Consider the following 27,721-nt stretch of genomic DNA (forward strand, 5'->3'; position numbering starts at 1 on the left):
TATGCATCATATGTCCTGAGGGGATGTAACACTGGGACAGTCACTTGTAGAGAAGGACTTGGGTGTCCTTATAGATCATCATAGATTAAATAACAGCATACAATGTCAATCACATGCTTCTAAGGCCACCAGGATATTGTCATGCATTAAACGAGGCATGGACTCGCGGGGCAGAGATTTAATACTACCACTTTACAAAGCGTTGGTGCGGCATCATCTGGAATATGCAGTTCAGTTCTGGGCACCAGTCCATAGAAAGGATGCTCTGGTGCTGGAAAAAGTACAAAGGAGAGCAACTAAACTGATAAGGGGCATGGAGGGTCTAAGTTATGAAGAAAGATTAAAATAAATGTATTTAGTCTTGAGAAGAGACGTCTACGAGTGAACATGATTAACTTATTTAAATCTATAAATGACCTGTACAAAAAATATAGTGAAAAGCTGTTCCGTGCAAAATTCCGTCAAAGACAAGGGGTACTGCCTCCGACTGGAGAAGAAAAAGTAAATTCTCCAGAGGCCTCAAAGCTTCTTCTTCACAATAAGAACTGTGAATCTGTGGAGTAGTCTACCTCATGAGGTGGTCACAGCAGGAACAGGGGACAGCTTTAAAAAAGGGTTAGATCATTTCTTAAAACCAATTTGTAGACGTTGGGTTTCTCACTACCTTCTCCTAAATTCACATCCCCACCCATCCCTTGGTTGAACTTCATGCTTTTATCATGTCTTTTTCAACTGTATTAACTACAGTATGTAACTAAGTGACCTTTTGTATGCTTTAAAGCTGTTTTCCCACAAGGACACATTGATGTCAGAAAGTAGGGTTCTTCACTCCATTTCCTTCTCTATTAGCAAGAATGCAGAGCCCACTTGGTGCCACCATGCGTTACATCAGGGGTCAGCAACCTCCAACTTTCCAGCTGTTGTGAAACTACTACTCCAAGCAATCACACTTGCTCAGTTGTTCTCAGAACTCCCATAGAAGTGTATGGCGCATGCTGGGAATTGTAGTTTCAAGAGAGCAGGAGTGTCAGAGGTTGCTGACACCTGTGTTACATGGTTTCCCATCATATAGCCTGCATCTAAATGCTTGGCCACCTGCAGCTTCCCAGTATGGGTGGTTTTGATTTGAGGAGGGGTTTCCAGATGAGACAAGTCTATTAACTGACATGATTAACAAAATTTTATAGAAAGGACATTAAAATGGAAGAAAAGTAACAAAGATAAAACCTTTTAATTTAATAATAAGATAAGGAAAACTGTTCTGTGTTATCCGTAGTCCATTAATCTTTTATTACATATTCATGCTCTTTTTTTAGAAGTTTGCTCCTCTTAAATTGGAGATATTTCTATCTACTGTTGATCTTTGGACAGAGTCAAATCTATGTGTCATAGCGGATAGTGTAAGTGACACACTGGAGAACTTCATAGAATGGCTCTCAGGATTACCATCTAACCCGAGAAGTTTCAATATTCCATTATTAATTGTGTAAGTACTGACCTTCCTGTTCAGCTCTTCTTCACCTAGAAAAGGCTAGATGGACCTGTTTACCTTTATGACAATGTGGCATCTCAGATACACTATAACCAGGCTGGCCACCATATAAATCAGAAGGCATGTGGCTTATGGGTCTTGACCCCCCAACATAACACCTGGGCCTTTTTATGCAGATCCTGACTAGCCCACCCCATGGCAAGCATGTAGGATTCAGTCCGATAATTCTAGACTTGTGGCACTTTCTGCTGTGACTTCTCCACTGTGGATTTCTGACTGTAGAAAGGAAACAGGAGGAGAGCGCTACCTTGAAGTGGCTGCTGAAATATACGTTCTTGTTCAGGCTCATGCACACAAATGTATTTTTGGGCCGTATCCAATCTGCATTTATTGTGGGTTGTATGCATACCCATTTATTCAATAGGGCCACAAAAGCTGTGGACAGCACATACGCACGTTCGTTCTGTGCCGTCAATTATAGAACATATCCTTTTCTTGTCTGCACGGATTGGACTGTTCTGTTAGGGGCCAGGCGTTCCGTTCTGCAAAATGCGGAATGCACAAGGCCAGTATCGTGTTTTGTGCATCCGCAATTTGAGGACCAAAAGTCAGCCAACGGTGGTGTGTAGTGTTAAGCGAATTGAAGTATCTGAAGTGAACTTCAATCCGAATTTCTGGGAAAATTCGATTCACCGCAAACCCGAATTACCCTGTGCTTCCTGGTCACGAATCAATTTTCCCTGAAATGGCAGTAAAAATCGTACATGAATATCCTGTGCGAAACCCGGTGCACAGTGATGTTTGACGTCACCCCGCTTTCCAGTGTGATGACGTCATCACACACAGTATGAGATTTCATGCTGGATCTTCAAGCAAGATGGCCGCGGTGGCCTCTTCACGCTCCAATAGATAAGGCAGGTATAATTGAATTTATTTATTTTTATTATTGACCCCTGAAAGTCCTTAATATTGTCAGATGCCGCAATCAGCAATAAATGCTGCATCTGAGGGGTTCAATAATGAGGGGCGGAATTACTGTTCCCCGTCATTGCACCCGCTACTTACAAAGAAATGCGCTTCGTGACAATATAATTAGTCATGAAGCAAATTTATTCGGCGAAGCAGCTGAATCGAATTTTCAAGAACTTCGCTCATCTCTAGTCTTGTTCAGGAGCCCTTACAGCAGTAGACAGCAGAGCAGCGCATGACCAGAGAGGAGACGAATGTGTTGTATATTTGGACCAGGCAACCTTTGCTTGGCACAGGCGCCTTTCTGACTGACAAGTTTGTATGGGCACATTAGTACTAATAATTAGTCAAAAGCTACTGCAAAGGGATTGGAATTATTTTATGCATACTGCTATATAGCTGACACTATATTACGGGTCATTATTATTTAGTTTACACTATGTGGCGATCAGCTCAACTGGTGACCTCAGATATAGTTCAACCAATAATCTTTTTATTTTGTCCAAAACAGTTTCAACAAAAACTCGTTTACTTCAGCATGTAAACACACAGTCCATGTGAAGTGGTCTGACTCACAGTCCTCAGGCTTCTCCGCTGAAACACTCCACACAGCTGTACTCCCAGTCTATCACGCTTCCAGACTAGGAACCACACCCCCAGGTCTCCTGGGCTTCCTACTTTATGTAGGCCAGCCAAAACCTGGTCTGGATACATGGGAGTAGTCATTCAACCCTGCTTTTTGACTACTCCAATGAAACCCGGCCCAGATCAGCTGCAGCCAACAGCTTAACTACTACTAACAAGTATCAGTAACCTGGGATTACTGATGAAACGTTACCGGTTCATTTCACCAAGGCCAGGCACCTCGGTGTCTACTATGGCACCTTGTGCCTTCTCACAACTACTTCATGGGCACAAGAGTGGAGAGTATCTTCAAGTTGGAAAAACCTTTTAGTAGTACTTGCCCCAGCATGGAGACTGCTGTTTGTGGTCCAGTGGTTAGCCCTGGTACTTGCAGAGCTGGGGTCCTGGATTCAAATCCAACCAAGGACAACATCTGCATTGAGTTTGTATGTTCTCCCCGTGTTTGCCTGGGTTTCCTCCCACACTCCAAAGACTTTGATTGTGAGTTCCACTGGGAACAGCGAGTGATGAAAATGGTCAGTAAAGTGTTTAGAATATGTCAGCAATATATAAGTAAAAAAACTAATAAACCTTTCGATAAGCGCATATAGTTGCTTTAGGTTACAACAACAGGGTAGGATTAAGGCAGGGGCGTAACTACCATAGCAGCAGACCATGCGACTGCTTTGGGGCCCAGGGCAAGAGGGGGCCCAGTCTTAGTTGGGATTATCTCCTCTTCTACTGGAGGTGAAAACTTGGTCAGGACTCTACCCTCTAAATGAACAACTTTTAGCAAATGAGGCAGTGAAATAATGGCCCAAGGGTCATTGAAAGGGGTTTAGGCAGAAACCCCTCTGTCCTGTGTGGGGGGCCTGGTTTGATCCTTGCTATGAGGCCCTGACTTCTCTATGTACGCCGCTGGATTAAGGTACAGCATATATCTAAAAAAAACACAGGTCAAGTGTTCATAAAAGGGCACATTCAGTACGGTGTGAATAGGTGCTAAACAGTTTTCTTCTTTCTTTCTATTAGTGGCGGACAACCTTCTGGCATTGCGAAAACCTATTTTGGACAGATGTGCTCCAACAACAATGGGGCCGCACTTAAGGTATCATTCATCTCTGTATGAGCGTATAATTCTACATAAATGCTACATGGAAAACACAAGTGTTACTATAGATACTGCCTGAAAATAGCGTGTAATTCCAAATGTCGTATTGTCAGGAGGCGATTATATGGAGAGTGTGATTATGACGCTGATTGTGATGTAGATTGTGATTACGGTGATGAGGATTATGATCATTATTATCATTGCTATTGCTGATGATTACATTTTATATGGGAAATTTCCTTTGCGATTACAATACATAATAGTTGAAAAATGTCACTTTGGAGAACAAACCAATCACTGCAGGGATCCACTTTTAATCTGATGCCTTTCCTCAGTCGAAGGAAAAATGAGAGAGGGCAGAATTACGCCTTCAGCTTCGACATTTTATTGTAATGATTTATGTTGAACCATCAGCTTAGGGGGTCCAGTTACTAATGGGGTAGTGGAAACTTGAGTGGAGTTCCTTCTCAGACCTTATACGCCCATGGTCACGTTATGCCTTGCTGTGTCTATCATCTCTTTACTGCAGCATCAATTGTTGCTGTTCTGTGACATCACTGTATGCTTTATCCTTGTGCGGTGACATCATTGTGTGAATTAAACTTCTTCTGTGACATTGCAATGTTTTTTTCCTATGTAGTGATGTTACTGTGTGCATGAAGACATATAGGTGTACGGTATTCCTGTACTCTGATGTCATCGTCTGCCTTATTATTGTGCGGTGACATCACATTTGTATAATTCCCATGCTGTAACTTCATTGAGTAGATCATCCTTGTACTGTTACATCGCTGCAGCTTTTATTATCCTACTTTATTACAAAAGGCACATAGCACAAAGCGGAGACCAAAAAAACAATTTGCTTTTTATATTCTGAACTCTGCTTTGGAAGGGGGTCATGGTGGATTTTTACGTTTTTAATGGGATCCTATAGAACGTATGATCCTTCATTTATCATAAAAGTTTTTCTACAGTACATAACTATGTTGACTACATCGGAAAGATAATTTAGATTTAGAAGTCTATGTAAAAAAAAGTTTTTTTTATAAATATTTTTGTCTATGTTGGGACATATTGAGTAGTTTGGGGTAAAGGTTGAGGCATCCCTTCCTGATAATTGCGCTCGTTAGTGGAGGTGAAGAGCTGCATTTACATGTAGCAATCACCACCGCTGGATGAGGAAGAGCGATGGCTATTGCTCGTTCTCATACAGATTCATCGTTTCTGGCCAGCAGATCGCTGATTACACAGCACGCTGTGCTGCCTAGAAGTGATGAGTGAGGCGTCCACCCCAACAATCATTTTACCTGATGAACAAGCATTTTGCTCGTTTATCGGTGATCTGCGGCACCTTTCCGAATGTTCCTTCCCAATAATTGGCCAGAAAATCTGGTTTTGTAAACCTACCATAAAAGTTGTGAATTTAGGCGCTAAGAATAAGAGCTAAACTAGATGTAAATGCACTAGGAGAAAGGGCACGGCTTATCAGTTACAGGTCCGACAATACTCTATAGTGCAATTGTGAATATATTGGAAAAGTACACCATATAGTAGTGCGGTACGACTAGAAAGGGTTCTTCAACCCAATTCCAGTATTAAGTAGATTTAGTGCACATGCAAATGTGAATCAAAAATATATCTTTTAATCTTCCAAGAGGTATTTATACATGATTTTCCATTGTATCAGCAAAAAAATTAATAAATGATGGCACCGTCCCCCTCAGCATTATACCGTGATGAGACTTGAAAGAGGTCCACCATGACCGAAATGTCATCATCATCTGTCTGAGAAACAACTCTATATTATGAATTACCTTTATTTTGATTTTTTTTTTTTTTTGCTGAGACAATGGAAAATCATGTATAAATACCTCTTGGAAGATTAAAAGATATATTTTTGTTTCACATTTGTGTGTGCACTGAATCGACTTAATAATACTCCATAGTGCCCCAGGATTGGTATTTAAAGGGGTTAACCCATGAAAAGTATTACTATACAGTGAAAACATTATTTGTTTATGTTCATTACATTTTCCTCTCTGGTAGCACCCCCTGCTGTTTCTCCTTCTGGTCCACCTTCTCTTGCAGTCAGTGGTAGACTAAGAGCTCCTATCCTTCGCCTCTCAGTGCTGGTGTAGTGATCTCATAGAGAAGCAGGTCCAAACATCCTTCATCCATTCAGCCCTAATTCTAAATTCATAGAAATATATAGTTCTCTATGTACAGTGGAGAGGGAAATTGTGGGGGCATTACATACCATGTGTACCCTTGGGGCTATATAAGGGACTATTTTCTATAAAAGGGAAGAAGGGGTTTAGAGTACTTTCACACTAGCGGCAGGGGACTCCAGCAGGCTCTTCCGGCGGGTGAACAGCCTGTCGGATCCGTCCTGCCGCTAGTTCACGTGTGCCCCGAACTGCCGCTCCGTCCCCATTGACTATAATAGGGGCAAGGGCGGAGTTCCGGCTGCGCACGCCGGGAGACAGCCGGACTAAAAGTACTGCATGCAGTACTTTTTGTCCGGCCACCTCTCGGCGTGCTCTGCCGTGCTGCCGCTGGTACTCCGTCCCCGCCCCTATTATAATCAATGGGGATGGAGCGGCAGTTTTGGGGCAAACGTGAACTAGCGGCAGGACGGATCCGACAGGCTGTTCACCTGCCAGAGTCCCCTGCCACTAGTGTGAGACTAGCCTAACAAGAGTTAATTACAGTGCATCCTGGGAGATACAGGTCCTTGATGAGCAGCTGCCCACCCACAGAAAGGGAAGTATCCTATGTCTTCTAGAATTGTGAGTAAGAAGCAGTTTTAAATTAGTTGGATAACCCCATTGATATAATGTTAATGACAATTTTGCATTATCAGTATTTCACTTCTGTTTCATGCATGCAGTTTCCAAGAGGATTGTCTCTAGAGAAATTCTCCTCCCTAATTTCTCATATATTGGGCCACAATGTTGGAATGCAACATCATGACTCCAGGGAATGTACCTGTCCAGCTTCTCCTTGTATCATGGATGTCAACGTAATGTAAGTTGGCTATGTATTAGTAGTTGTATATTCAGTGCTGTAGAATGGGACTGAATTGAATTGCAGTGGATTTAATAATGGGAAATCCACTTAGAAAGCTAAACCTGGGCATGTATCTGACTTTATTAGGTGACCATGAGCATTTTATATTGTGGTGACTGGTTGATGTATATATATTGACTTACACCAATGTGGCCAAGAACCTAGTGGGCATATGTATGCCGAAAGGGGTGTCCTTCTGGCATACATTCAGCCAGGATGTGTTGTGATCCTGCAGGCTCAACTGTACGGAAATGTAGCAGGCGGCACTTTTCAATATAACTGCATGAAAATATGTACAGAGCAGTAAACTCTTTTAATGGCAGACATAGGCAACTGTGTACGTACGGTATATTATTTCATGGAATAGTATCAACAAATAGAGCTCTAAATATGTATAGGCTCAATAAAGCACTCCAATATAGAAAAGCCCCAAAGGGGAGAGTGTCAGTATATAAAACATAACTTTTAATTAGATATAACTATAAAATACAACACTGTGATGCAATATTCTAAAAAAGTAAGGGGTCCAAGCCTGGTACCCCAGCCCTGGTAGATAAAGAAAAATCCCGCTCCACCTAGGATTAGGTACGAGCAGTCTTACCAGACCAATACGTATGGTGGGACCAGGAGGCGAATCCGGAGGACATCAGATGTAGGTCCAATGGATAGCCAAGGTAGTCGACGGGGTCTGTATAGATGAAGGAGCTCTGTGCCCTAATATACCCTATTCAAGGGGAAGGGGCTAGTTTCATTCTACCTATCTATACAGAGCACCCGCCCCGACAGGGGCGACCCCATCCGGATACCTGTCCCTACTCAGGCCTGATCCCTAAATCTTAAGGTTATCGTGACCAGCTAAATGCTCTCCTGATGACGTCCCGACGTGGCACGTTTCTGTCCGTGTCGACTCTTCAGGGGAAATCGCACAAAAGGGAAAAAGGAACGCCGCAGGTATACAGCCTGCAGCGGCTAATAGGTCAAAGATAAATGCCCCTCTTTATCTACCAGTGCTGGGGTACCAGGTTTGGACCCCTTACTTTTTTAGAATATTGCATCACAGTGGTGTATTTTATCGTTATATCTAATTCAAAGTTATGTTTTAGATACTGACACTCTCCCCTTTGGGCCTTTTCTATTGTATGTATATAATTTCATTTCATTTTTGTGTGAATTTAACCTTACTTTGCTGTATGTACTTTACTATTGAGGATGGTAAGTGCTTCCATCTTGGTCATGCACTCCTCTCATCTGCTTTTTATTAATTAGTGTAAAATAAGACTAAATTCACATGCTGCAGATTTGTTTCAAAAATTTCTTTGACTGTCCCATTTATCTGGTTACAAAAATCTATGTGCTTGCCACTAAAAGAACCCCATTCAGATGAACAGAACTGATTTTCAGTCACAGAAATTTCTGAATATACGCTACAGCTGGTTCCTACCTATCCTGCATATATTTTGTAGGCCTAGGCCCAAGCTTTAAAAGCTTGTTTTATTGTAGTGGTCCATCTAAATGAAGCTGCCTTCTTGTAACAGATGGACTTTCAACATGGTTAATATGGCATAATTTTACACATATATAATAAAGTTGAGTCACATTATTATGACCACCGGGTAATTTCCAAAGTAACAACCTATGTTGCAGAAACAGAAGCTAGAAGCACTAGGAGTGACTCGATGAGGTCCTGGTAGGTTGTCACAGGTATCTGGAGCCATGCTGACTACAGGACATCCCACAGCTGCTGGGGGGGGGGGGGGGGGGTCCATGGAGCAAACACAATGATCAAAGTGGTCCCACAGTTTCTCAGTTGGGTTCAATTCTGGGGAATTAGGGGACCAGGGTAAAAAACTTGGAAGTCTTGCTTATGCTCCTCCAACCAACGTTAAACATTTTAACCATGTGATATGTCACATTGTCTTGATGGAAGATCCCATCTGCCTCAGGGAAGACAGCATGTATGGGTGTACATGAAATCGGTTGAGTGCCTTCCACATGGATGAGTGGTCCATGAGAATGCCATTCCCCAGACTATAACACTGCTACCACCAACTTGTGTTCTTCAGGCAATTGTTGCAGAGTTTTTGTTGTAAACAATATCCAGCTCACCTGCTGCCTCTATCCCTTGTATCAACTTCCCTGGTTCACGGAGACCTTGGTAAGACCGTAAATAGTAGAAATAAAGCGATGAATTCAGCATCAAAGTTAGAAAATATTGTGGGTTCCTTTATTCGGTGTAGTACAGATCCATACAGTGACAGCATCACCTCAGTGTTCCAAATGAACGTCTACGTGTTTCGAACAAACATGTTCTTAGTCGTGACCCAATTGTTGCAGAGTGTTTGTTCTCTGCTGTTTCTCACCTGTCATGCCAATGTCCGCCCTGGGTGCCGCTCTCAGGAGGTGCCTGAACACAGAAGCAATGAGCACTTCCATCAATACAGATGGAAGCGCTCATTGCTGGAGCACAGGGAGCTGATGTCCTGTCACTCATTGCTCAGCTCCTTGCACTCCTCCCCTCCTTCAGGCCGGCGGCGCTGTGAATGGTGAAGCAGGGAGACTTCTCCCCGCTCCAGCATTCAGCCTGCAGACACAGATCGCGCTGCCGGCATGTGTGGGTGGAGCCTGTAACCCTGTAATCTGCATAAGCTCCACCCACACATTGCTGCAGAGCGATCTGTGCCTGCAGGGAAGAGAGGACTGTGAGCTTCAGGAACGGGACAAGGTGAGTAGTTACTGTGTTTTTTGTTTTTAATACAGAGGAGGCACAGATGACTTTATTACTATGGAGGGGGCACAGAGGGCTTTATTACTATGGAGGGGGCATAGAGGGCTTTATTACTATGGAGGGGGCACAGAGGACTTTATTACTATGGAGGCAGCACAGAGGGCTTTTTTACTATGGACGGGGCACAGAGGGCATTACTAATGTGAAGGGGGCACAATTAGCATTTCTACTATGGGGGGGGCACAGAGCCAGAGGGCATTACTACAATGAAGGGGGCACAGAGGGCATTATTACTGTGAAGGGGGCACAGTAGGCATTATTACTGTGAAGGGGGCACAGTAGGCATTATTACTGTGAAGGGGGCACAGTGGGCATTATTACTGTGAAGGGGGCACAATGGGGATTTCTACTATGGAGGGGCACAGAGGGCATTACTAGCACAGTGGGCATTACAACTATTAAGGGGACACAATGGGCATTACTGTGAAGGGGGCACAATGGGCATTATTACTATGAAGGGGGCACAATGGGGATTATTACTGTGAAAGGGGCACAGAGGGCATAACTACTGTGAGAGGGCACAATGTGGGCATGATTACTGTGAGGGGGCACACATCTGTACAAAACTACTTTGAAGGTTGTACAATAAGGGCAATACCACTGGGGGTACAATTTTTTTTAAAGTATTGGGATGGGGGATGGGGTGCCAGCTCAGATAAGACCCCCAAATCCTCATCAGACCCACAAAATAAGCCCCCCAAGTGCCCACATAAGACACCTAAAATCAGACAACCCATGCTCGCATCTCCGCTATGTCAAATCACTCCCACACACATGATCTCAGAATAGGGGTGAGAGGATCATTCGAGCATGAGGGTGTCATCTGAGCATGGGGCGGTCATCTCAGCATGGGGAGGACTGAATACACATTGTGAAAAACAAAGATTGCCAGAAGTCTCACTAAAGCGGTCTACATTACAGGTAGGAAAGGTGGTTTAAATACACTTTTAAATGTTTGATAACTCAATTGCAGTTATACTGTCGTGTGCACGCATATTTGTATAAATGTATAGCTTGTGGTTCCTGGCAGTCATAAGTTTTTTTTCTCTGGCTCTTTGTGTCTGTAAGGTTGGCCACCCCTGGTATATACCCACCAAGCCAGCTCACCACACGTGACTTCCCTCATGAGCTACACGCTGCCCACATTGAAAGTAGGAAGTGGTCATAATAATGTGACTTGACCGTGTATATTCCTTTGTTCAGGATGGCCGCTAATTCAAAGAGCTTCAGCGATTGCAGTTTGATGGAATTCCAGAATTTCATAATGAGGACTGGAGCTTTGTGCCTCTTGACACATCCTAACATGAAGCCTCTGGTGGACCCTTCTTTGTGTGGAAATAGAGTGTTGGATAATGGGGAGTCATGCGACTGTGGAACAGAAGTGGTTAGTATCAGAATACTTTACTTTTGACATTTTTTAGATATCTGTGTATGTAAAGTCTATACATTGTATGTGGAATTGCAGATAATAAGTGGTATGTGATTTTGGTATATGACTGGTATAGGTTGTGATTTGGTGATGGTGTGAGTATGTGGTTGTGAACAATGGACCAAACAGGTTTGTCTTCAATGACTGATAAATTATTAGGGTATGAAAATATATATTTATAGAGTCTAATCTTTAATGTGCCATTCCAAAAGCCAATCACACACTCTTCAAAACTGATGGATATAAAATGGCTTTTACAGCCACGGTACTTGTTAAATTAGGCTAAATGCACATGATCAGGATTGCGCGCAAATTTTACATGCAGATTTGCGTGCGGAAAATCCGCACCATAGATTGTGTACGTTCTATTCTATGAGAATTTGAAGTTCTCATGCACACGATGCAGATTTATTTCTGTGCGGATTTTGACCTGCGGTGTGGATTTAAAAATCTGCAGCATGTCAAAAATGTTTTTTTTCCCTGACCGGATTATCTCCATTCACTGGGGAGAGTAAAATCTGCACCAAATTTGCATGCAATTGATGCAGATTTTCCAGATTTCCTTGTGAACACCTGGAGATTTCAGTGCAGATTCTCCGCACATAAATCCTGAAGGTGTGCATTTACCGGTTTTACACGTAAGCTGATAGCAGGTAGCCTCTCAATGTAATAACAAAAAATTATATCCAATTTTGGTGAACAAATTTCTTCTCTTTGTATTACCTAACAAAACCTATTTCTATAGTAAACTATTTGCTGAAATATTGTAAAAAACAATTGTACTGAAAGTGCCAGTGCCAGGAGACAATGTTCCCATAAAAAAACATCAAAAATGCCCACAAATAATTGAAACAGCAGATGAAGATCACTTGGAGAGGGTTGATCTTCAAGAGGACAGCCATGTCATTCAGCGGATCTCCTCCAATCAGTATTTCCAAATTAATACCACAACTATTGTTGGCATCTTTTAGATGCCAGTGATGCTTTAATTACGGCCAAAGTTTTCTTACCAGGATGTTATTCAGTCTCGTTCTTCTTATGTAGGATGTTCATTGACAAATGCCAGTCAGTAGGGTCAGTAGGAAGGGTGGGCCACAGATCCTGTTGGATTTACCCCCTTGTGTGCAGGGCTGGAAAGTCAGTTAGCCAAAGTTCTGACTCTGACTCCTACATTTTATCACACTCCGACTCCTTCATAAATGGTCAATAATTTAGTAATAACAAATTTGCTGGAATAAAATGGTAATATCTGGCTTTTTCTCATTATGTAAGTATTCAGGCTACTTAGATGGAACATAAACCATATATGATTATGATTATATATCACCACTAGAACACCCTGCTTATCACTGTTTATAGTATAAGGACAGGGTAGAACACAGGAGAGGTGAAAACTGATTATCTATCATCATTAGAACACCCTTCTTATCACTGTTTATAGTATAAGGACAGGGTAGAACACAGGAGAGGTGAGAACTGATTATCTATCACCAATAGAACACCATGCTTATCACTGTTTATAGTATAAGGACAGGGTAGAACACAGGAGAGGTGAAAACTGATTATCTATCACCACTAGAACACCCTGCATATCACTGTTTATAATATAAGGACAGGGTAGAACACAGGAGAGGTGAGAACTGATTATCTATCATCATTAGAACACCCTGCTTATCACTGTTTATAGTATAAGGACAGGGTAGAACACAGGAGAGGTGAGAACTGATTATCTATCACCAATAGAACACCATGCTTATCACTGTTTATAGTATAAGGACAGGGTAGAACACAGGAGAGGTGAGAACTGATTATCACCACTAGAGCACCCTGCTTATCACTGATTTTAATAAATAAGGGCCTTAGATATATAGAACGTAAAACATATTTATGATTAACATTTCTAAATTTACTGTATATGATAGTTAATAAATTAATAAGACAATATTAATAACATTTAATATTCTTTTTAAGCTGGAGTTACGGTTGATACATTTCTACTGACTCCAACGCTACTGATAACTAGCTTTGACTCCGTGAACCCAATGTACACTGCTGCTCCTCCTCCTACAAAGTTATACACATGTTGTTAGTATAAACTACCCTAGGATGGGACATCCTTCGCACTATCGAGTCACTAATGATGGTGTGTCTTTCAATAGGAGTGCAAAAAAGATCCTTGCTGTGAATATAAGACATGTACTCTAAAGCCAGATGCCAGATGTGCCAGTGGAGCTTGTTGCTCGAAATGCCAGGTATGCCATTATTTATAATTCTATGTGTATTTTTACAAATTATCTACATCCAGTCCTTACCAACCATAGCATATAGAGGGGAAAATGCCACAATAATGGTACTTATAGACGATTGTCTGTTTACTTAGTTTCTCCCATCTGGGACACTATGTAGAATAAAGGCAGATGAATGTGACTTACATGAGTATTGCTCGGGAACAACGGCAGCCTGTCCTGAAGATGTCTTCCAGCAAAATGGCAATCTATGCAACGATGGAAAGAGTGTTTGCTACAATGGAAAGTGTCAAAATGTTGACCTGCAATGTGTGCAATTTTTCGGTCCAGGTATCTACTTCATTTTCATCTATATGGCAGAATATACAATCATTTCTATAGGATTCAGTCTTGTGCCATATGGGTTTTATGCTCATGCTCCTGTTTTAAGTATGGCCATGTTCCTAATATTGCAGCTGAGTGAATATACGGTAACTAATAAACCTAGCAGGGATTAAATAAGATCATGCACATTTAGGGTAATAGAGATCATTGGGTTGATACATACCTCATCATACCTAATTTTGTCCAGATTGTCTAGATTTTAGTCAGTGTAGGCCCCCCCTTCATCAAGTGTGTAACTTGATGCTGCTGGGTCCAATATGTGTGTTGCCCGTTCCGTGCATTGGGGACAGCAGACTCCTGCAAAACCGACTTTAAAAATTCCCCTCATTATAAGTCATTTGACGTAAATGTTAAACAAACATCTGGATATTAATGTTGGCTGTTAAGATATACCGTATTTTTCGCCGTATAAGACGCACTTTTTCTTCCCCCAAAATGGGGGGAAAATGCCCCTGCGTCTTATACGGCGAATGCAGTCAGTTTTACATCGCTGGCAGCGATGTAAAGCGAGCGGGGACTCTGGGAGGGACTGGGAGGAGGAGCTGGGGCCGGCAATAGCGGCGGGGCGGTGCAGTCACTGTACTAAAGGCCCGCCCCGCTGCTCCGGTGTACTAATAAAATATGTCATATTCAATTAATGGTTATTAAATATGCCCCTTTATGCCTAATAGTACCTTAAATCCTAAGCGCATCCGTACAATGCAGGCCGGGCGGGCGGCAGCGTAACTCCCTGATGTCACGTGCCTGCGCCGCCTACTTTATGAATGAAGCAGGCGGCGCAGGCAAGTGACGTCAGTGAGTGACGCGCCGCGCCGGCTGCCCGGCCTGCCGGCATTGTACTGAAGCGCTTAGGATTTAAGGTACTATTAGGAATAAAGATGCATATTTAATAACCATTAATTAAATCAGACATATTATATTAGTATACTGGAGCGGCGGGGGATCTGTGGATGGCACAGTTATGGGCTGGGAGGGTCTGTGGATGACACATGTATAACAGTGCCATCCACAGATCCCCCCCCTGTAACAGTGCCAGCCACAGATCCCCCCATAACAGTGTCTGTCATCCACAGTTCCCCCATAACAGTGTCCGTCATCCACAGTTGCCCCCATAACAGTGTCCGTCATCCACAGTTGCCCCCATAACAGTGTCCGTCATCCACAGATCCCCCCATAACAGTGTCCGTCATCCACAGATCCCCCCATAACAGTGTCCGTCATCCACAGATCCCCCCATAACAGTGTCCGTCATCCACAGATCCCCCCATAACAGTGTCCGTCATCCACAGATCCCCCCATAACAGTGTCCGTCATCCACAGATCCCCAGTAATAGTGCCATCCACAGACCACCTAGTTCCAAACCCACAGCACACCTTTTGGTTAAAAATATTTTTTTTCTTATTTTCCTCCCCAAAAACCTAGGTGCGTCTTATACGCCGGTGCGTCTTATACGGCGAAAAATACGGTATGATATGAACAATACTTTTTTATTGTGAATGCTGCAATATGATAGGCTTACAAAGGCTAGTAGTGTTAAAAAGGTTTACTAAGTGTGATTAAATACATAATAGATAAAACAGACCAACAACTCCCATACATGATGCAGCGGACCACTGGTGACATGGGCCAAGGGTCCCTTTAAGTGAAAGAGTTTTTGCCAGTTGCATTTCCGTGACGAGGGACTAAGTCCCCCTATGTAGAAGTTGATGGTGGAACCCAGGTATAGGAATGCCAGAGTGGTGTGAGGGTTGCCTAAGGTGTCCATCTAGATGTGGCTGCACATATCAAGGTGCTCCTACCTGGATATCCTGGAACTCCAGTCGCAGTTGTCCACAGTGGTGCAACTAAGATGGATAAATGATGAAGATGAGGGTGAAACACAGTCCAGACTCGTATTAACGTTGAACACAGCTTTACTTTGCATAAACTTTAATCAAGGAACAACCTTCCAACTTTATCTTGGTTATAAGCAGGTTTTGGCATGAAATTGGCAGGCAAACACATTTGGCTGTGCTACATCTGTACTCTATCAGCTCTGCTATGCTGGCTGGATTAAATAGGAACTTTTCTGCTGTAACTTAGCTTTCTGTAGTCTGACTCTATATTTGTCTCTGTATCTTTAGCTTTTTCTTTGTCTTTATCTTTGTCCAGGGAATCTCTCTTCCTGGCTTCTGAAGCTTTTATTTTAGTAATCATACTATATATGCAGAGGCCTTTTTTGTATCCTTAATGTAAAATATTTGACAGGTTTTGTGATACTGGTGTCAACTCATGTGCCAATGGGTCCTTTGGACACCCTCAGGTACCAATGTATGGGTGTAACTGCTATCTCTGCACCACCTGTAACTATGGCCCTGTGTATATGGCCTATAGTATAGACTTTTGCTAAAGCTTGAAATTATTTATTTAAAGGGAACCTGTCACAGGGATTTTGTGTATAGAGCTGAGGACATGGGTTGCTAGATGGCTGCTAGCACATTCGCAATAAGCAGTCCCCATAGCTCTGTGTGCTTTTATTGTGTGAAAAACACGATTTGATCCATATGCAAATTAACCTGAGATATGTCCTGTACGCGAGATGAGTCCAGCGTGAAGGAGCCCAGCTCAGCCTCAGGGAAGGAACTGCACATGCGCTAGCTCGCGCATCGCAAGATTACGGCGCTCTAGCTTTGTGACGTCGGGGAGCAAGGAGGAGATTCGGAGGACGCGGGGCGGTGCTGGGCTCCTTCACGCTGGACTCACCTCAGGGACAGGACTCATCTCAGGTACAGGACACATCTTAGGTTATTTGCATATGGATCTAATTGTTTTTATTACACAATAAAAGCACACAGAGCTATGGGGACTGGGTATTGCGGATGTGCTAGTGGCCATCTAGCAACTCATGTCCTCAGCTCTATACACAAAATCCCGGGGACAGGTTCCCTTTAAAGGTTCTAAAAAAAAGTATTTTTGGTTTGATTTATTCTTTCTCAGCTTCAATGAATGCTGACTTAGAGTGCTACCAGAAGCTGAATGTCATTGGAGATAGATTTGGAAATTGTGGAGGAGTCAAAGGATTTTATGGACGTTGTCAGCCACAGTAAGTAATAACTGTTTTTAAGTCATTTAAAGTATGCCTTTTGATTGGCCTTTCTAAGAAAGGTATCAAATTATTGGTCGATATTTACAGGTGTATTCCCATCTTAGGCGTTTATGACATATCCCTAGGATACTCTAAGGGGTTGTCTCACATTTGTAATTGGCATGTAGAGAAAGTTAATACAAGGCACTTACTAATCTACTTACGAAAAGTTGGGAGGTAGGCGGTTGTCTCACTTCAGCAAATGGATCTATTATGCAGAGGAAGTTATTACAAGGCACTTACTAATGTATTGCTATCATCCATATTGCCTCCTTTGCTGGCTGGATTCATTTTTCCATCACAATATACACTGCTTGTTTCCATGGTTACGACCACCCTGCAATCCAGCAGTGGTGCTCGTGCTTGCACAATATAGGAACAATTCCGGTCTCTCTGGTAACCAGGACTGTGGGGGCTCACATAAGCTGGTGCTTTTTTCTTATAATGTGCAAGCACAGCGACTGCTGATGGATTACAGGGTGGTCATAACGATGAAAATAAGCAGTGTGTAATGTGATGGAAAAATGAATCCAGCCAGCAAAGGAGACAATATGGACAATCACAATACTTTAGTAAGTGCCTTGTATTAACTTTATCTATATGATAAATGCTATTTGCTGAAGTGACAAAACCCCTTAAACTTATTTAGAGAGGGAGTCTTCCGTACTGCTTACTCGGCTCTCTCTAGCACATAGACAGCGTGGGCCACATCTCTATTAAAGTGTATAAGTAATACGTTTTCCACTATACTGGGTAGATGTTACGTTCGGGTGTGGGAGGGAAACACCACGACGAACATAGGAGGGAAAGGGGTGAGGGAATAAGGCCTGGAAACTAGGGAAAGGAGATGGACACCTCCTAGTAAAACCCTAATCAAAGTCCTGACTAACTACCAGTATGAACAGACCCCAGAGGTAGGTGAGGTCATACACAGGAATACCTAATGTCCTAACTCACCCTATAGGACCCTGATACTAATGTCAGGACTGAGACAACCTGTTCCTCCAAAAGGAAGGATGAACAGGAGTCTCCCTCAGGCCTTAATACAAATGACAGGGAAATGAAACACAAACAAAATACAAAAGGGAAAGAAAACACTTAACTTCAAGTGGCTATGGCAGCACCAGGAACTCAGCCGAGATCCACACACCAGCTATCCACAACTCCAACAGAAGCTATAAACCGCATAGCAATAAATAGAGAAGGTTAAATGACCATAATAGCCACACCTGGGGAAAGAAGATGTGGCAAGCACTGGAAACAACACAGACGTCATTTGATCCAAACGGAAAACATGTCAGAGAAAACCACGTGTTGCCAGTCTCACCGATCTCCTGCCACCTGTCGCAGGAACGTCCGTGACAGTAGAGCAACAAGAGAGCGAAACCATTGAGGAAGAAACCTTGAAGGAGAAATGAATGGAACTGATTTATAAAAATGGCAATGGGTGCTAAAATTTAATGGATATCCTAAAAAATTAAGCAAAACAAAAACAAAAAACAAACAAACCATAGATTTGGTGTTGCAATGAGCAGCCTTGTTTGTGCAGAGTCTTCCAGTGTGAAAGCTTCTATTTCTAGAGGTGCTTTCCTCTGCCTTCCCCCTTTAAAAGACTAATTGCCTTTTCATAAGAGGAAGTAAGAGCTGTATTAAGGGTACAGCTACATGCTGATTTTGGGCAGTACACGTGTTGTGCTCCTGTGTCACACCCAAGTGTCGCAGTGCAGCTATAGGAATAAATGGGGTTGCCACATGACTCGCACATGTTTTGAGACTGTGACTGCATTCCTTTGGCAGGCCTCTACACTGTGACACTTGGCTGCAACACAGGCTCTCAACAAGTAGCTCCCAAACTCACTTTGTAGCATACTCTTACAAGCAGCAATCACCTCTACTGTATGGGGAAGGAAAATCGCTGCTGTGATCACTCATCCCCATAGAGAATCATTGTTTTTGGGTCTGCAGATTACTGGTTACATGAGATGATTTCCAGAAAGTACGATTTTGGGGTCCGTATCAATGATATTTTCACCCGATACTTATTCATCAGGTAATCAGTGGCTCCTTTCCACAAGGCAATTATTGGCAATGAGCATTCCTAAGAACATTCCTTCCTGATAACTTCCCCAATCATTTGCCCATCTAATTAAGGTCGGCTTTGCGTAGGGATTGTTGAAGGTAGAATTTTTTTTTTTTAATTAGATTGGGTTTATAGCGTTCTCCTGAGGTTAACGAAGCTGCCCTAAATAGGGAAAATACTACAACTTTTTGACTGGCTGTGAAAATCTGTCTAACAAGATTGTAGCAAGGTTCAGTGGCATCATCAAGTTGTTAGATTGTTGTTTCTTTTGTATCTCCAGAGATGTTTTGTGTGGAAAATGTCATTGCATGAAAATGGATGGAGAAGCAATATTCAGACCAGACATGGCCATCGCTTACTATACCTCCAAAGACCATGTCTACCTAACCGGAGACTTTTTGATGGATTATTTTATTGATCCTTTTTGGGTTAAAGATGGGACAAAGTGTGGGGAAAACAAGGTAACATTTGCAAAATAAAATATGTGACACGTAAATGTTAGAGATGAGCGAATTTCTCCAAATTTTGATTCGGCAGATTCAGCAAATTTTTCTAAAAGATTTGATTTGATCCGAATCGTGTAAAAAAATTGCTATTTCCTGGCTGCAGAGAGACTGTATAGTGGTGTAGAACACTGTGACTTGCAGTAACACGCATAGGGAGTCTGCTGTGGTAGTCAAACAGTACTGTGAGTCAGTATGACAGGCATCGCTCTTAGAATCACTGTACACGTGACTTATTTGAGCAGTTTTGGGGCCAAAACTGACCAAATAACTTATAAGTGAACCAGCCTTACAGGTTGATGTTAGCACCAGGTATAAAGAACCTTCCAGAGGCCCAAGATCCTACTGTAGTGTGAAAGAGCGCATTCGTTTTACACTATTGTCAGCTGATTCCACATAGATGTCTACAGAACCTGTTCTATTAAACACTTATACAAGTAGAGCCCCCCTGACAGAGCGGAGAGGGTGTCAGGAGTAAGTTTGCGTTGACTGATTATTTTGCCCTTCCTCTGATCCATCAGAACAATAAACCCCAAAAAAACGGATCCTGTCTGTTGAGAACCCGCCTTCACTCGGTCAGCATTTGGTCAGTAATCCATCAGTATTGCTAAAGCCCCCCCCAAAAAACAGGAGTGGATCCAAAACAGAGATGACACGTGAATGGAATATTTGCATGTCTTCTGTGTTTTGTACCCATTCCTGCTTTTGGCTACCAAATCATAAGCCAATTCTGATGGGACCATACAGGCCTTACAGATGCACAACGGATCCGGTCTGTGTAGCGTCTCATTTTTCCTTCTTTCTTACTGATCAGAAGAAGGGTCAAATAAATGATTTTGTCAACCAGGCCAAAAAGGCAAAATAGTGGCCCAGTCATGGAGTGGCGAGGGTGGGGGAACAGCTTGAAAAGTCCACAGAGTGGCCCAGTGACATAGCGTTGAGTTAGCAGCAGCATGAGGAGGCCACAGACTGGCAAGGTGACATAGAGTAGAGGTGGCAGCAGCAGCAGCAACATGAGGAGGCCACAGAGTGGCCCAGTGACATAGTGTTACGTTAGCAGCAGCATGAGGAGACCACAGAGTGGCAAGGTGACATAGTGTGGAGGTGGCAGCAGCAGCATGAGGAGGCCACAGAGTGGCCCAGTGACATAGTGTTGAGTTAGCAGCAGCATGAGGAGGCCACAGAGTGGCAAGGTGACATAGTGTGGAGGTGGCAGCAGCACCTCCACACTATGTCACCTTGCCACTCTGTGGAAAGGTGACATAGTATGGAGGTGGCAGCAGCAGCAGCATGAAGAGGCCACAGACTGGCAAGGTGACATCATTTGGAGGTGGCAGCAGCATGAGGAGACCACAGACTGGCACAATGACAGAGTGTGGAGGTGGCATCAGCAGCATGAGGAGGCCACAGACTGGCAAGGTGACATAGTGCGGAGGTGGCAGCGGCAGCAGAAACAGCATAAGAAGGCCACAGACTGGCAAGGTGACATAGTGTGGAGATGGCCGCAGCAGTAGCGGCATGAGGAGGCCACAGAGTGGCCCAGTGACATAGTGTTGAGTTAGCAGCAGCATGAGGAGGCCACAGAGTGGCCCAGTGACATGGTGTTGATTTAGCAGTAGCATGAGGAGACCACACAGTGGCAAGGTGACATAGTGTGGAGGTGGCAGCATGAGGAGGCCATAGAGTGGCCCAGTGACATAGTATTGAGTTAGCAGCAGCATGAGGCGGCCACAGAGAGGCCCAGTGACATAGTGTTCATTTAGCAGCAGAATGATGAGACCACAGAGTGGCAAGGTGACATAGTGTGGGGGTGGCAGCAGCAGTAGCAACATGAAGAGGCCACAGAGTGGCCCAGTGAAAAAGTGTTGAGTTAGCAGCAGCATGACGAGGCCACAGACTGGCAAGGTGACATGATGTGGAGGTGTCAGCAACAGTAGCATAAGGATACCACAGACTGGCACAATAACAGAGTGTTGAGGTGCCAGCAGCAGCATGAGGAAGCCACAGACTGGCAAGGTGACTTAGTGCGGAGGTGGCAGCGGCAGCAGAAGCAGCATGAGGAGGCCACAGACTGGCAAGGTGACAGTGTGGAGGTGGTAGCAGCAGCAGCATGAGGAGGCCACAGAGTGACCCAGTGATGACATAGTGTTGAGTTAGCAGCAGCATGACGAGGCCACAGAGTGGCAAGGGGACATAGTGTGGAGGTGGCAGCAACAGCAGCATAAGGAGACCACAGACTGGCACAATGACAGAGTGTGGAGGTGCCAGCAGCAGCATGAGGAAGCCACAGACTGGCAAGGTGACATAGTGCAGAGGTGGCAGCGTCAGCAGAAGCAGCATGAGGAGGCCACAGACTGGCAAGGTGACAGTGTGGAGGTGGTAGCAGCAGCAGCATGAGGAGGCCACAGAGTTACCCAGTGATGACATAGTGTTGAGTTAGCAGCAGCATGATGAGGCCACAGACTGGCAAGGTGACATGATGTGGAGGTGTCAGCAACAGCAGCATAAGGAGACCACAGACTGGCACAATGACAGAGTGTGGAGGTGCCAGCAGAAGCATGAGGAAGCCACAGACTGGCAAGGTGACATAGTGCGGAGGTGGCAGCAGAAGCAGCATGAGGAGGCCACAGACTGGCAAGGTGACAGTGTGGAGGTGGTAGCAGCAGCATGAGGAGGCCACAGAGTGACCCAGTGATGACATAGTGTTGAGTTAGCAGCAGCATGACGAGGCCACAGAGTGGCAAGGCGACATAGTGTGGAGGTGGCAGCAGCAGGATGAGGAGGCCACAGACTGGCAAGGTGACATAATGTGGAGATGGCAGCAGTAGCATGAGGAGGCCACAGACTGGCAAGGTGACATAATGTTGAGTTAGCAGCAGCATGAGGAGGCGACAGAGTGGCAAGGTGACAGTGTGGAGGTGGCAGCAGCAGCATGGGGAGGCCACAGAGTGGCACAATGACAGAGTGTGAAGGTGGCAGCATCAGCATGAGGAGACCTGAGTGACTCGGAGGGACTCCCTGTCTCCATCTCCACTGCATACTGCCACGGTGTGCCTGGTACATCTGCCTCGTCTTCATCATCTCTCTCTTGCTCCTCCAGCTGCTGCTGCTCCTCCTCTCCTGTCACCTGTGTAGAAAAAACACCCATTTTGCTACACATTGCTTGTGCTCCAATGTCCTCCTCCCTCTCCAGTTCAGTCCCCACAGGGCTCATGTAGGCCGTGAGATGTATAGTCGGTCCATCATATGGAGGGTGGAATTCCAACGGGTGGTAACGTCGCATATCAGCCTATGTTGGGGGACGCCATTCTGCCGCTGCAGCTCAAGGAGGCTGTGCTCGGTGGTGAATGAGTGGCTGAAGTGCATGTAAAGATTCCTGGCCATTTTTAGGATGTCTTGCAGATGGGTGGAAGACTTCAGGAACTGCTTGACAACCAGAATGAACACGTGCACCATGCTGGGCGCATGGCTCAGCCCTCCTTGACCCAGCGCCGACACCATGTTCTTCCCGTTGTCAATCACCATGGTTCTGATTTTGAGTTGTCGCAGAGAAAGCCAAGATTCCAGTTCCTCCCCGTGTGACTCATTGGAGCCACGGTTCTCCCAGGCCACTTTATGGTGACGCTGCATATGTTGATGCAGGGCCGTGGTGCCAACATTGGCACCCTGGCCACGCTTCACCTTCTGCCCACAGATTCGGCAAATGGCCATGTTCACCTCCTCTGGTGGCTTAACAAAAAACTGCCAAGTAGATGATTTTACCAGTCCACACTGACTGACTGCTACTGATGCTGCCTCAGTGAACCCCTGCACCACTACTTTCCAGACAGGTAGGCTCCTGCGAAGTAGGTGGTCTACCAAGGGCATGTTTGGCTTCCGACATCACACTGCTGCCACCCTGCTGACTCCCGGCCACGCCAGTGACTTGCTGGCTCCGCTGCTGCATAACGGGCAAGCTGCCACCCTCTACTCCCGATGATGATGTCACCTGGCTCCAAATTGCAATCATCGAGTACTGTCTGCACGTCACTGATGTCCTCCTCAACAGTCTCTGAGCCAGTAGCCTGACCGCTTGTAACACCAGATCCCACGCCACTCTCCTCATCAGTACTTGCCTGCCTAGCGGAGAAAGCGGCAGATGTCTCCTCCACATCTTGACTGGGCAGTGGCTGCTGACTGTGCTCTAGTAGCTTGTCCTCGCTGTATAGTGAAGCTGAGCCCACTGCATATAATACTTCTCTGGCTGAGGGAACTAAAAAGGACAGAGGCAGGTTGAGGACAGGTGAGGGCACAGGGCCTGCTCCCGGGCCATGGCAACTAAGGGTTGTGTCTGACTAACCCACCAACTCTTGGCTGGGGGAGTCTGATGTCACTTGGGATGAAGTTGATGACGAGTCAACCATTCAAAAACTGCTGGGTTGCTGGTCAAGACACGACCGCTAGATGACACCGGGAGCTCAGGCCTCTCGAATTGACCCCTGCTGCCACGCCCCTTTACTCTGCTGCGACCTGTGCCTGCAGGCTTTAGAACATATAACTGCACCGCTGAACGGCAAATAAGCCCTTATTTTTTTTTCTACTAATACACCCCAAAAAAGGCTGTCATTTTCTCACTTCACCACACAATGGCTAATAAGCCCCTTTTTTCCACTAATACACCCCAAAATAGGCTTTAGAACATATAACTGCACTGCTGAATGGCAAATAACACTTTTTGTTCTTTACTAATGCACACCAAAAAAGGCTGTAATTTGCTCATTTTACCACACAACTGCTAATAAGCCCCTTTTTCCCCCACTAATACACCCCAAAAAAAGCTTTAGAACATATAACTGCATCGTTAAACGGTAAATAATAAAACATTTTCCACTATTACATGCTAAAAAAGCTGTAATTTTCTCAAATCACCACACAACGGCTAATAAGCTCTTTTTTTCCCACTAATGCACGCCAAAAAAGGCTTTAGAACATATAACTGCACCGCTGAACAGCAAATAATACTTTTTGTTTTCCACTAATACACGCCAAAAAGGCTTTAATTTTCTCACTTCACAACGGCTAATAAGCCCTTTTTTGCACTAATACATGTCAAAAAAGGCTTTAGAACATGTCGACATGTCGTACTTTTATTCTAGCCGCCTCTCGGCATGTCATGCTGCCTGCCGGAGTTCCTTGCCGCTAGTGTGAAACTAGCCAACGTCTCTCCCTGCACTAAGTACACTTTAAAATGGCTAAATCCACGTTGGCTGAGGCTATTTATAGGGCTGTGACATGACAGGGCTGGCTGCTGATTGGCTGCATGCATGGCATTGTGGGTGATCCATTGTTCCCAGTGTTCTTTGCTCCATGTCCTAACATGTGCAGCAACCATTTTAGGAAAAAATGCGATTTGTTACCACAAAGCATCAGGAAATTCGGATTCAGATCGAATTCCACTTCGTCAACTTCGATTCGCTCATCTCTAGTAAATGTATCCCAGAGGAGCATTGCCTGGCCAGTAAGACTCCTCACACCGTTTAAGCGCTCTCCATGAGGAGATATTGTATTCCCCAAATCCTGACATAGGCCTCTCACCTAGTTAAGCCAGTACTCTCTGCTCTGCACTGATGAATCACCCTGAAACAGCTGCCTGCAGATGAGATGTTGACTTATTTATTATCCAAGTCATGTCTCAAGGACTTTTAAAAAGTCAAACATGGACTTCTAGGACCTTACATCTGGTGGCATTAGGGGCAGAACTTGTTAAGAGCTCATGTGCATACCCTCTACATAAATGTAGAATTGTGAGTGACTCAGTGATAATATTATTTCCCATTGAGACCATTGACTACCTTCTATAAATAGTGGAATACTCAGGTTTTTTTTTACGTGTTTTGTCACTTCAGTCATGCTGTGACTCATTATAGGCTGTGCAACATCCAGATGTGTCTTGAATTGCGTTAGTTATGCAATTTGTCATGATATTAATTTAATAATTAATTTAATCTTGCACCGTCCAGTAAAAATGTATATGTTAAACATTTACCCATGCATTTTTTGAATAATGAAGTCTATGTGTAATGTATGACGAGAAGAGACCTCCATCCCAGCTATCCAGTAAAAAAAGTATCCTTTTTTTTTTAACATGGAAGCCTATGGGTGATGGATATCTGATGGATGGCTTGGGGAGGTTTTCCTTTTTTTTTTTTCAAGTTTGTTTTAGCAGCTTGTGCCTTACATTTCGGGATATGTCAGGGTAGGAACAAGTTAAAGGAGGACACATCTGGTGTGGAACTGTGGATGCAAACCACTTTTTTGGGGAACACTTACTTTACTTTTTATTTTATTATTTTCAATATGTTGTATTACAGTCCTGCTCCTACCGCTGATCTCAGGGGTGCACTGACAGTTGCTGCACCATGACATTAATTTTTACCAAGATGATCTTGTGTGCACTGACAGATGCCCAAGACTTACGGTTTTGTAAGTGGTTGAGAGACAGTTTTTCCAAGGGCCTTGCCCACAAGATATGCTATAACTCCCACCTATGGGGCCTCCTCCCATCAAGTGAACAGAGGACCCCTCATCTCTCGTCTATAAAATTATAGTTTATTGGGTATATTTATAGATTTTTAGTTTGTTTTTCATTTGAACAAATCCACGTTTCTTATTATATTTTTAGATCTGCATCAATAAAAAGTGCACCAATATCTCTAGATCAGATGCAGCTTGTAAGCGTGAAACAACTTGTAATAGTCATGGGGTAAGTATATAAAAAGCCTGCCCTTTTATTAAGGTCACACTAATATTTATGATCTAAAATGTAACAGAATTTTTTTTTTCTACTTGTTAACAAAAGTAAAAAGCAAGTATTAAAGAGGACCTGTCAGCATAAAATGCAGTGCAATCTGTAGACATCATGTTATAGACCAGGAGGAGCTGAGCAGATTCATATATATTTTTGTGGGAGAAGATTCAGTAAAACTTGTAATTTATACATTTAGATCTCTGCTTTTTCTAACTTAGACCACCCCGTGTACACTGGGGAGGGAGGAATTATCCATAACTAATAGATAACACCTCCCCAGTGTACTGAGAGCTGTACACAGGGTGGTCTTAAGTTAGAAAAAGCAGAGATATAAATGTATAAATTACAAGTTTTACTGAATCTTTCACACAAGACTATAATCTGCTCAGCCACTTCTGCTGTATAACATGCTGTCTACAGATTGCACTGCACTTCGTGGTGATAGGTCATCTTTATAAGCAACTAAATTAGTGCATGCCAAACAGGCATATCTTTTGCTGTGGAGACCATAAAAAAGTCATCCAAGGGTCCAGGTCAGGATAGTTCCATCACACTTGCCACAAGCTCTGGAGGAGCGGAAGCTGAGGATGGGAGTGGTAGTGGCTCTGGCTGCAATAATTATTCACAGTGGCAATCCTCACCCTGATGCTGCCTAGGGCCATTGGAGAGTGTAACATACAGAGGCTTCCAGCTTACCTTTGTCACTCCCTCAGACCCTAAGTACATGTGTCCTTTCACTGCCCATCACACTTCCTATAAAACTTGTTACATACAGTCATCTTCAGCGCTCAGTAGAATGCTGAAGACTGAAGACAGACTCTTCTCAGCAAGGTTCAGTTAGAACTTTGCAAAGAACATTCTTTACACCCTGTTTTCTGATACAAATAAAAATCTTTCCCTTATAAAGTAAATTACAAAAATATTTAACCTTTCTGTCCCTACATTATAGTAAAAAGAAACTGAAACAGTTATACTTTTAATAGTTCACTTCTGGTAATGTTATGTATGTATTTTGCAGGTGGCTGGAGGATGGCACCACAGAGGTTCCATACATGGTGGGGCCAAAAATATGTGGGGTTGCTTTGTATGCCTTGTGATGTGTGTTATGCTGTGCTGA

The 27,721-nt window shown here is 43.8% G+C and overlaps 1 protein-coding gene across 1 annotated transcript; it reads left to right on the plus strand.

Annotated features, from left to right (window-relative positions):
- The first annotated feature begins 1,420 nt into the window (after positions 1-1,420).
- Positions 1,421-27,721, plus strand: LOC122925670 (disintegrin and metalloproteinase domain-containing protein 9-like). Its single transcript, XM_044277017.1, has 10 exons — positions 1,421-1,486; positions 4,118-4,193; positions 7,087-7,223; positions 11,254-11,434; positions 13,639-13,731; positions 13,860-14,055; positions 17,087-17,192; positions 19,595-19,775; positions 26,479-26,559; positions 27,623-27,721. Exons 2-10 carry the CDS (start codon positions 4,161-4,163, stop codon positions 27,719-27,721), a joined length of 1,107 nt encoding a protein of 368 aa, XP_044132952.1. The 5' UTR covers positions 1,421-1,486; positions 4,118-4,160.

This window comes from Bufo gargarizans, chromosome 2 (genome assembly GCF_014858855.1).
Source record: "Bufo gargarizans isolate SCDJY-AF-19 chromosome 2, ASM1485885v1, whole genome shotgun sequence".
NCBI lineage: Eukaryota > Metazoa > Chordata > Amphibia > Anura > Bufonidae > Bufo > Bufo gargarizans.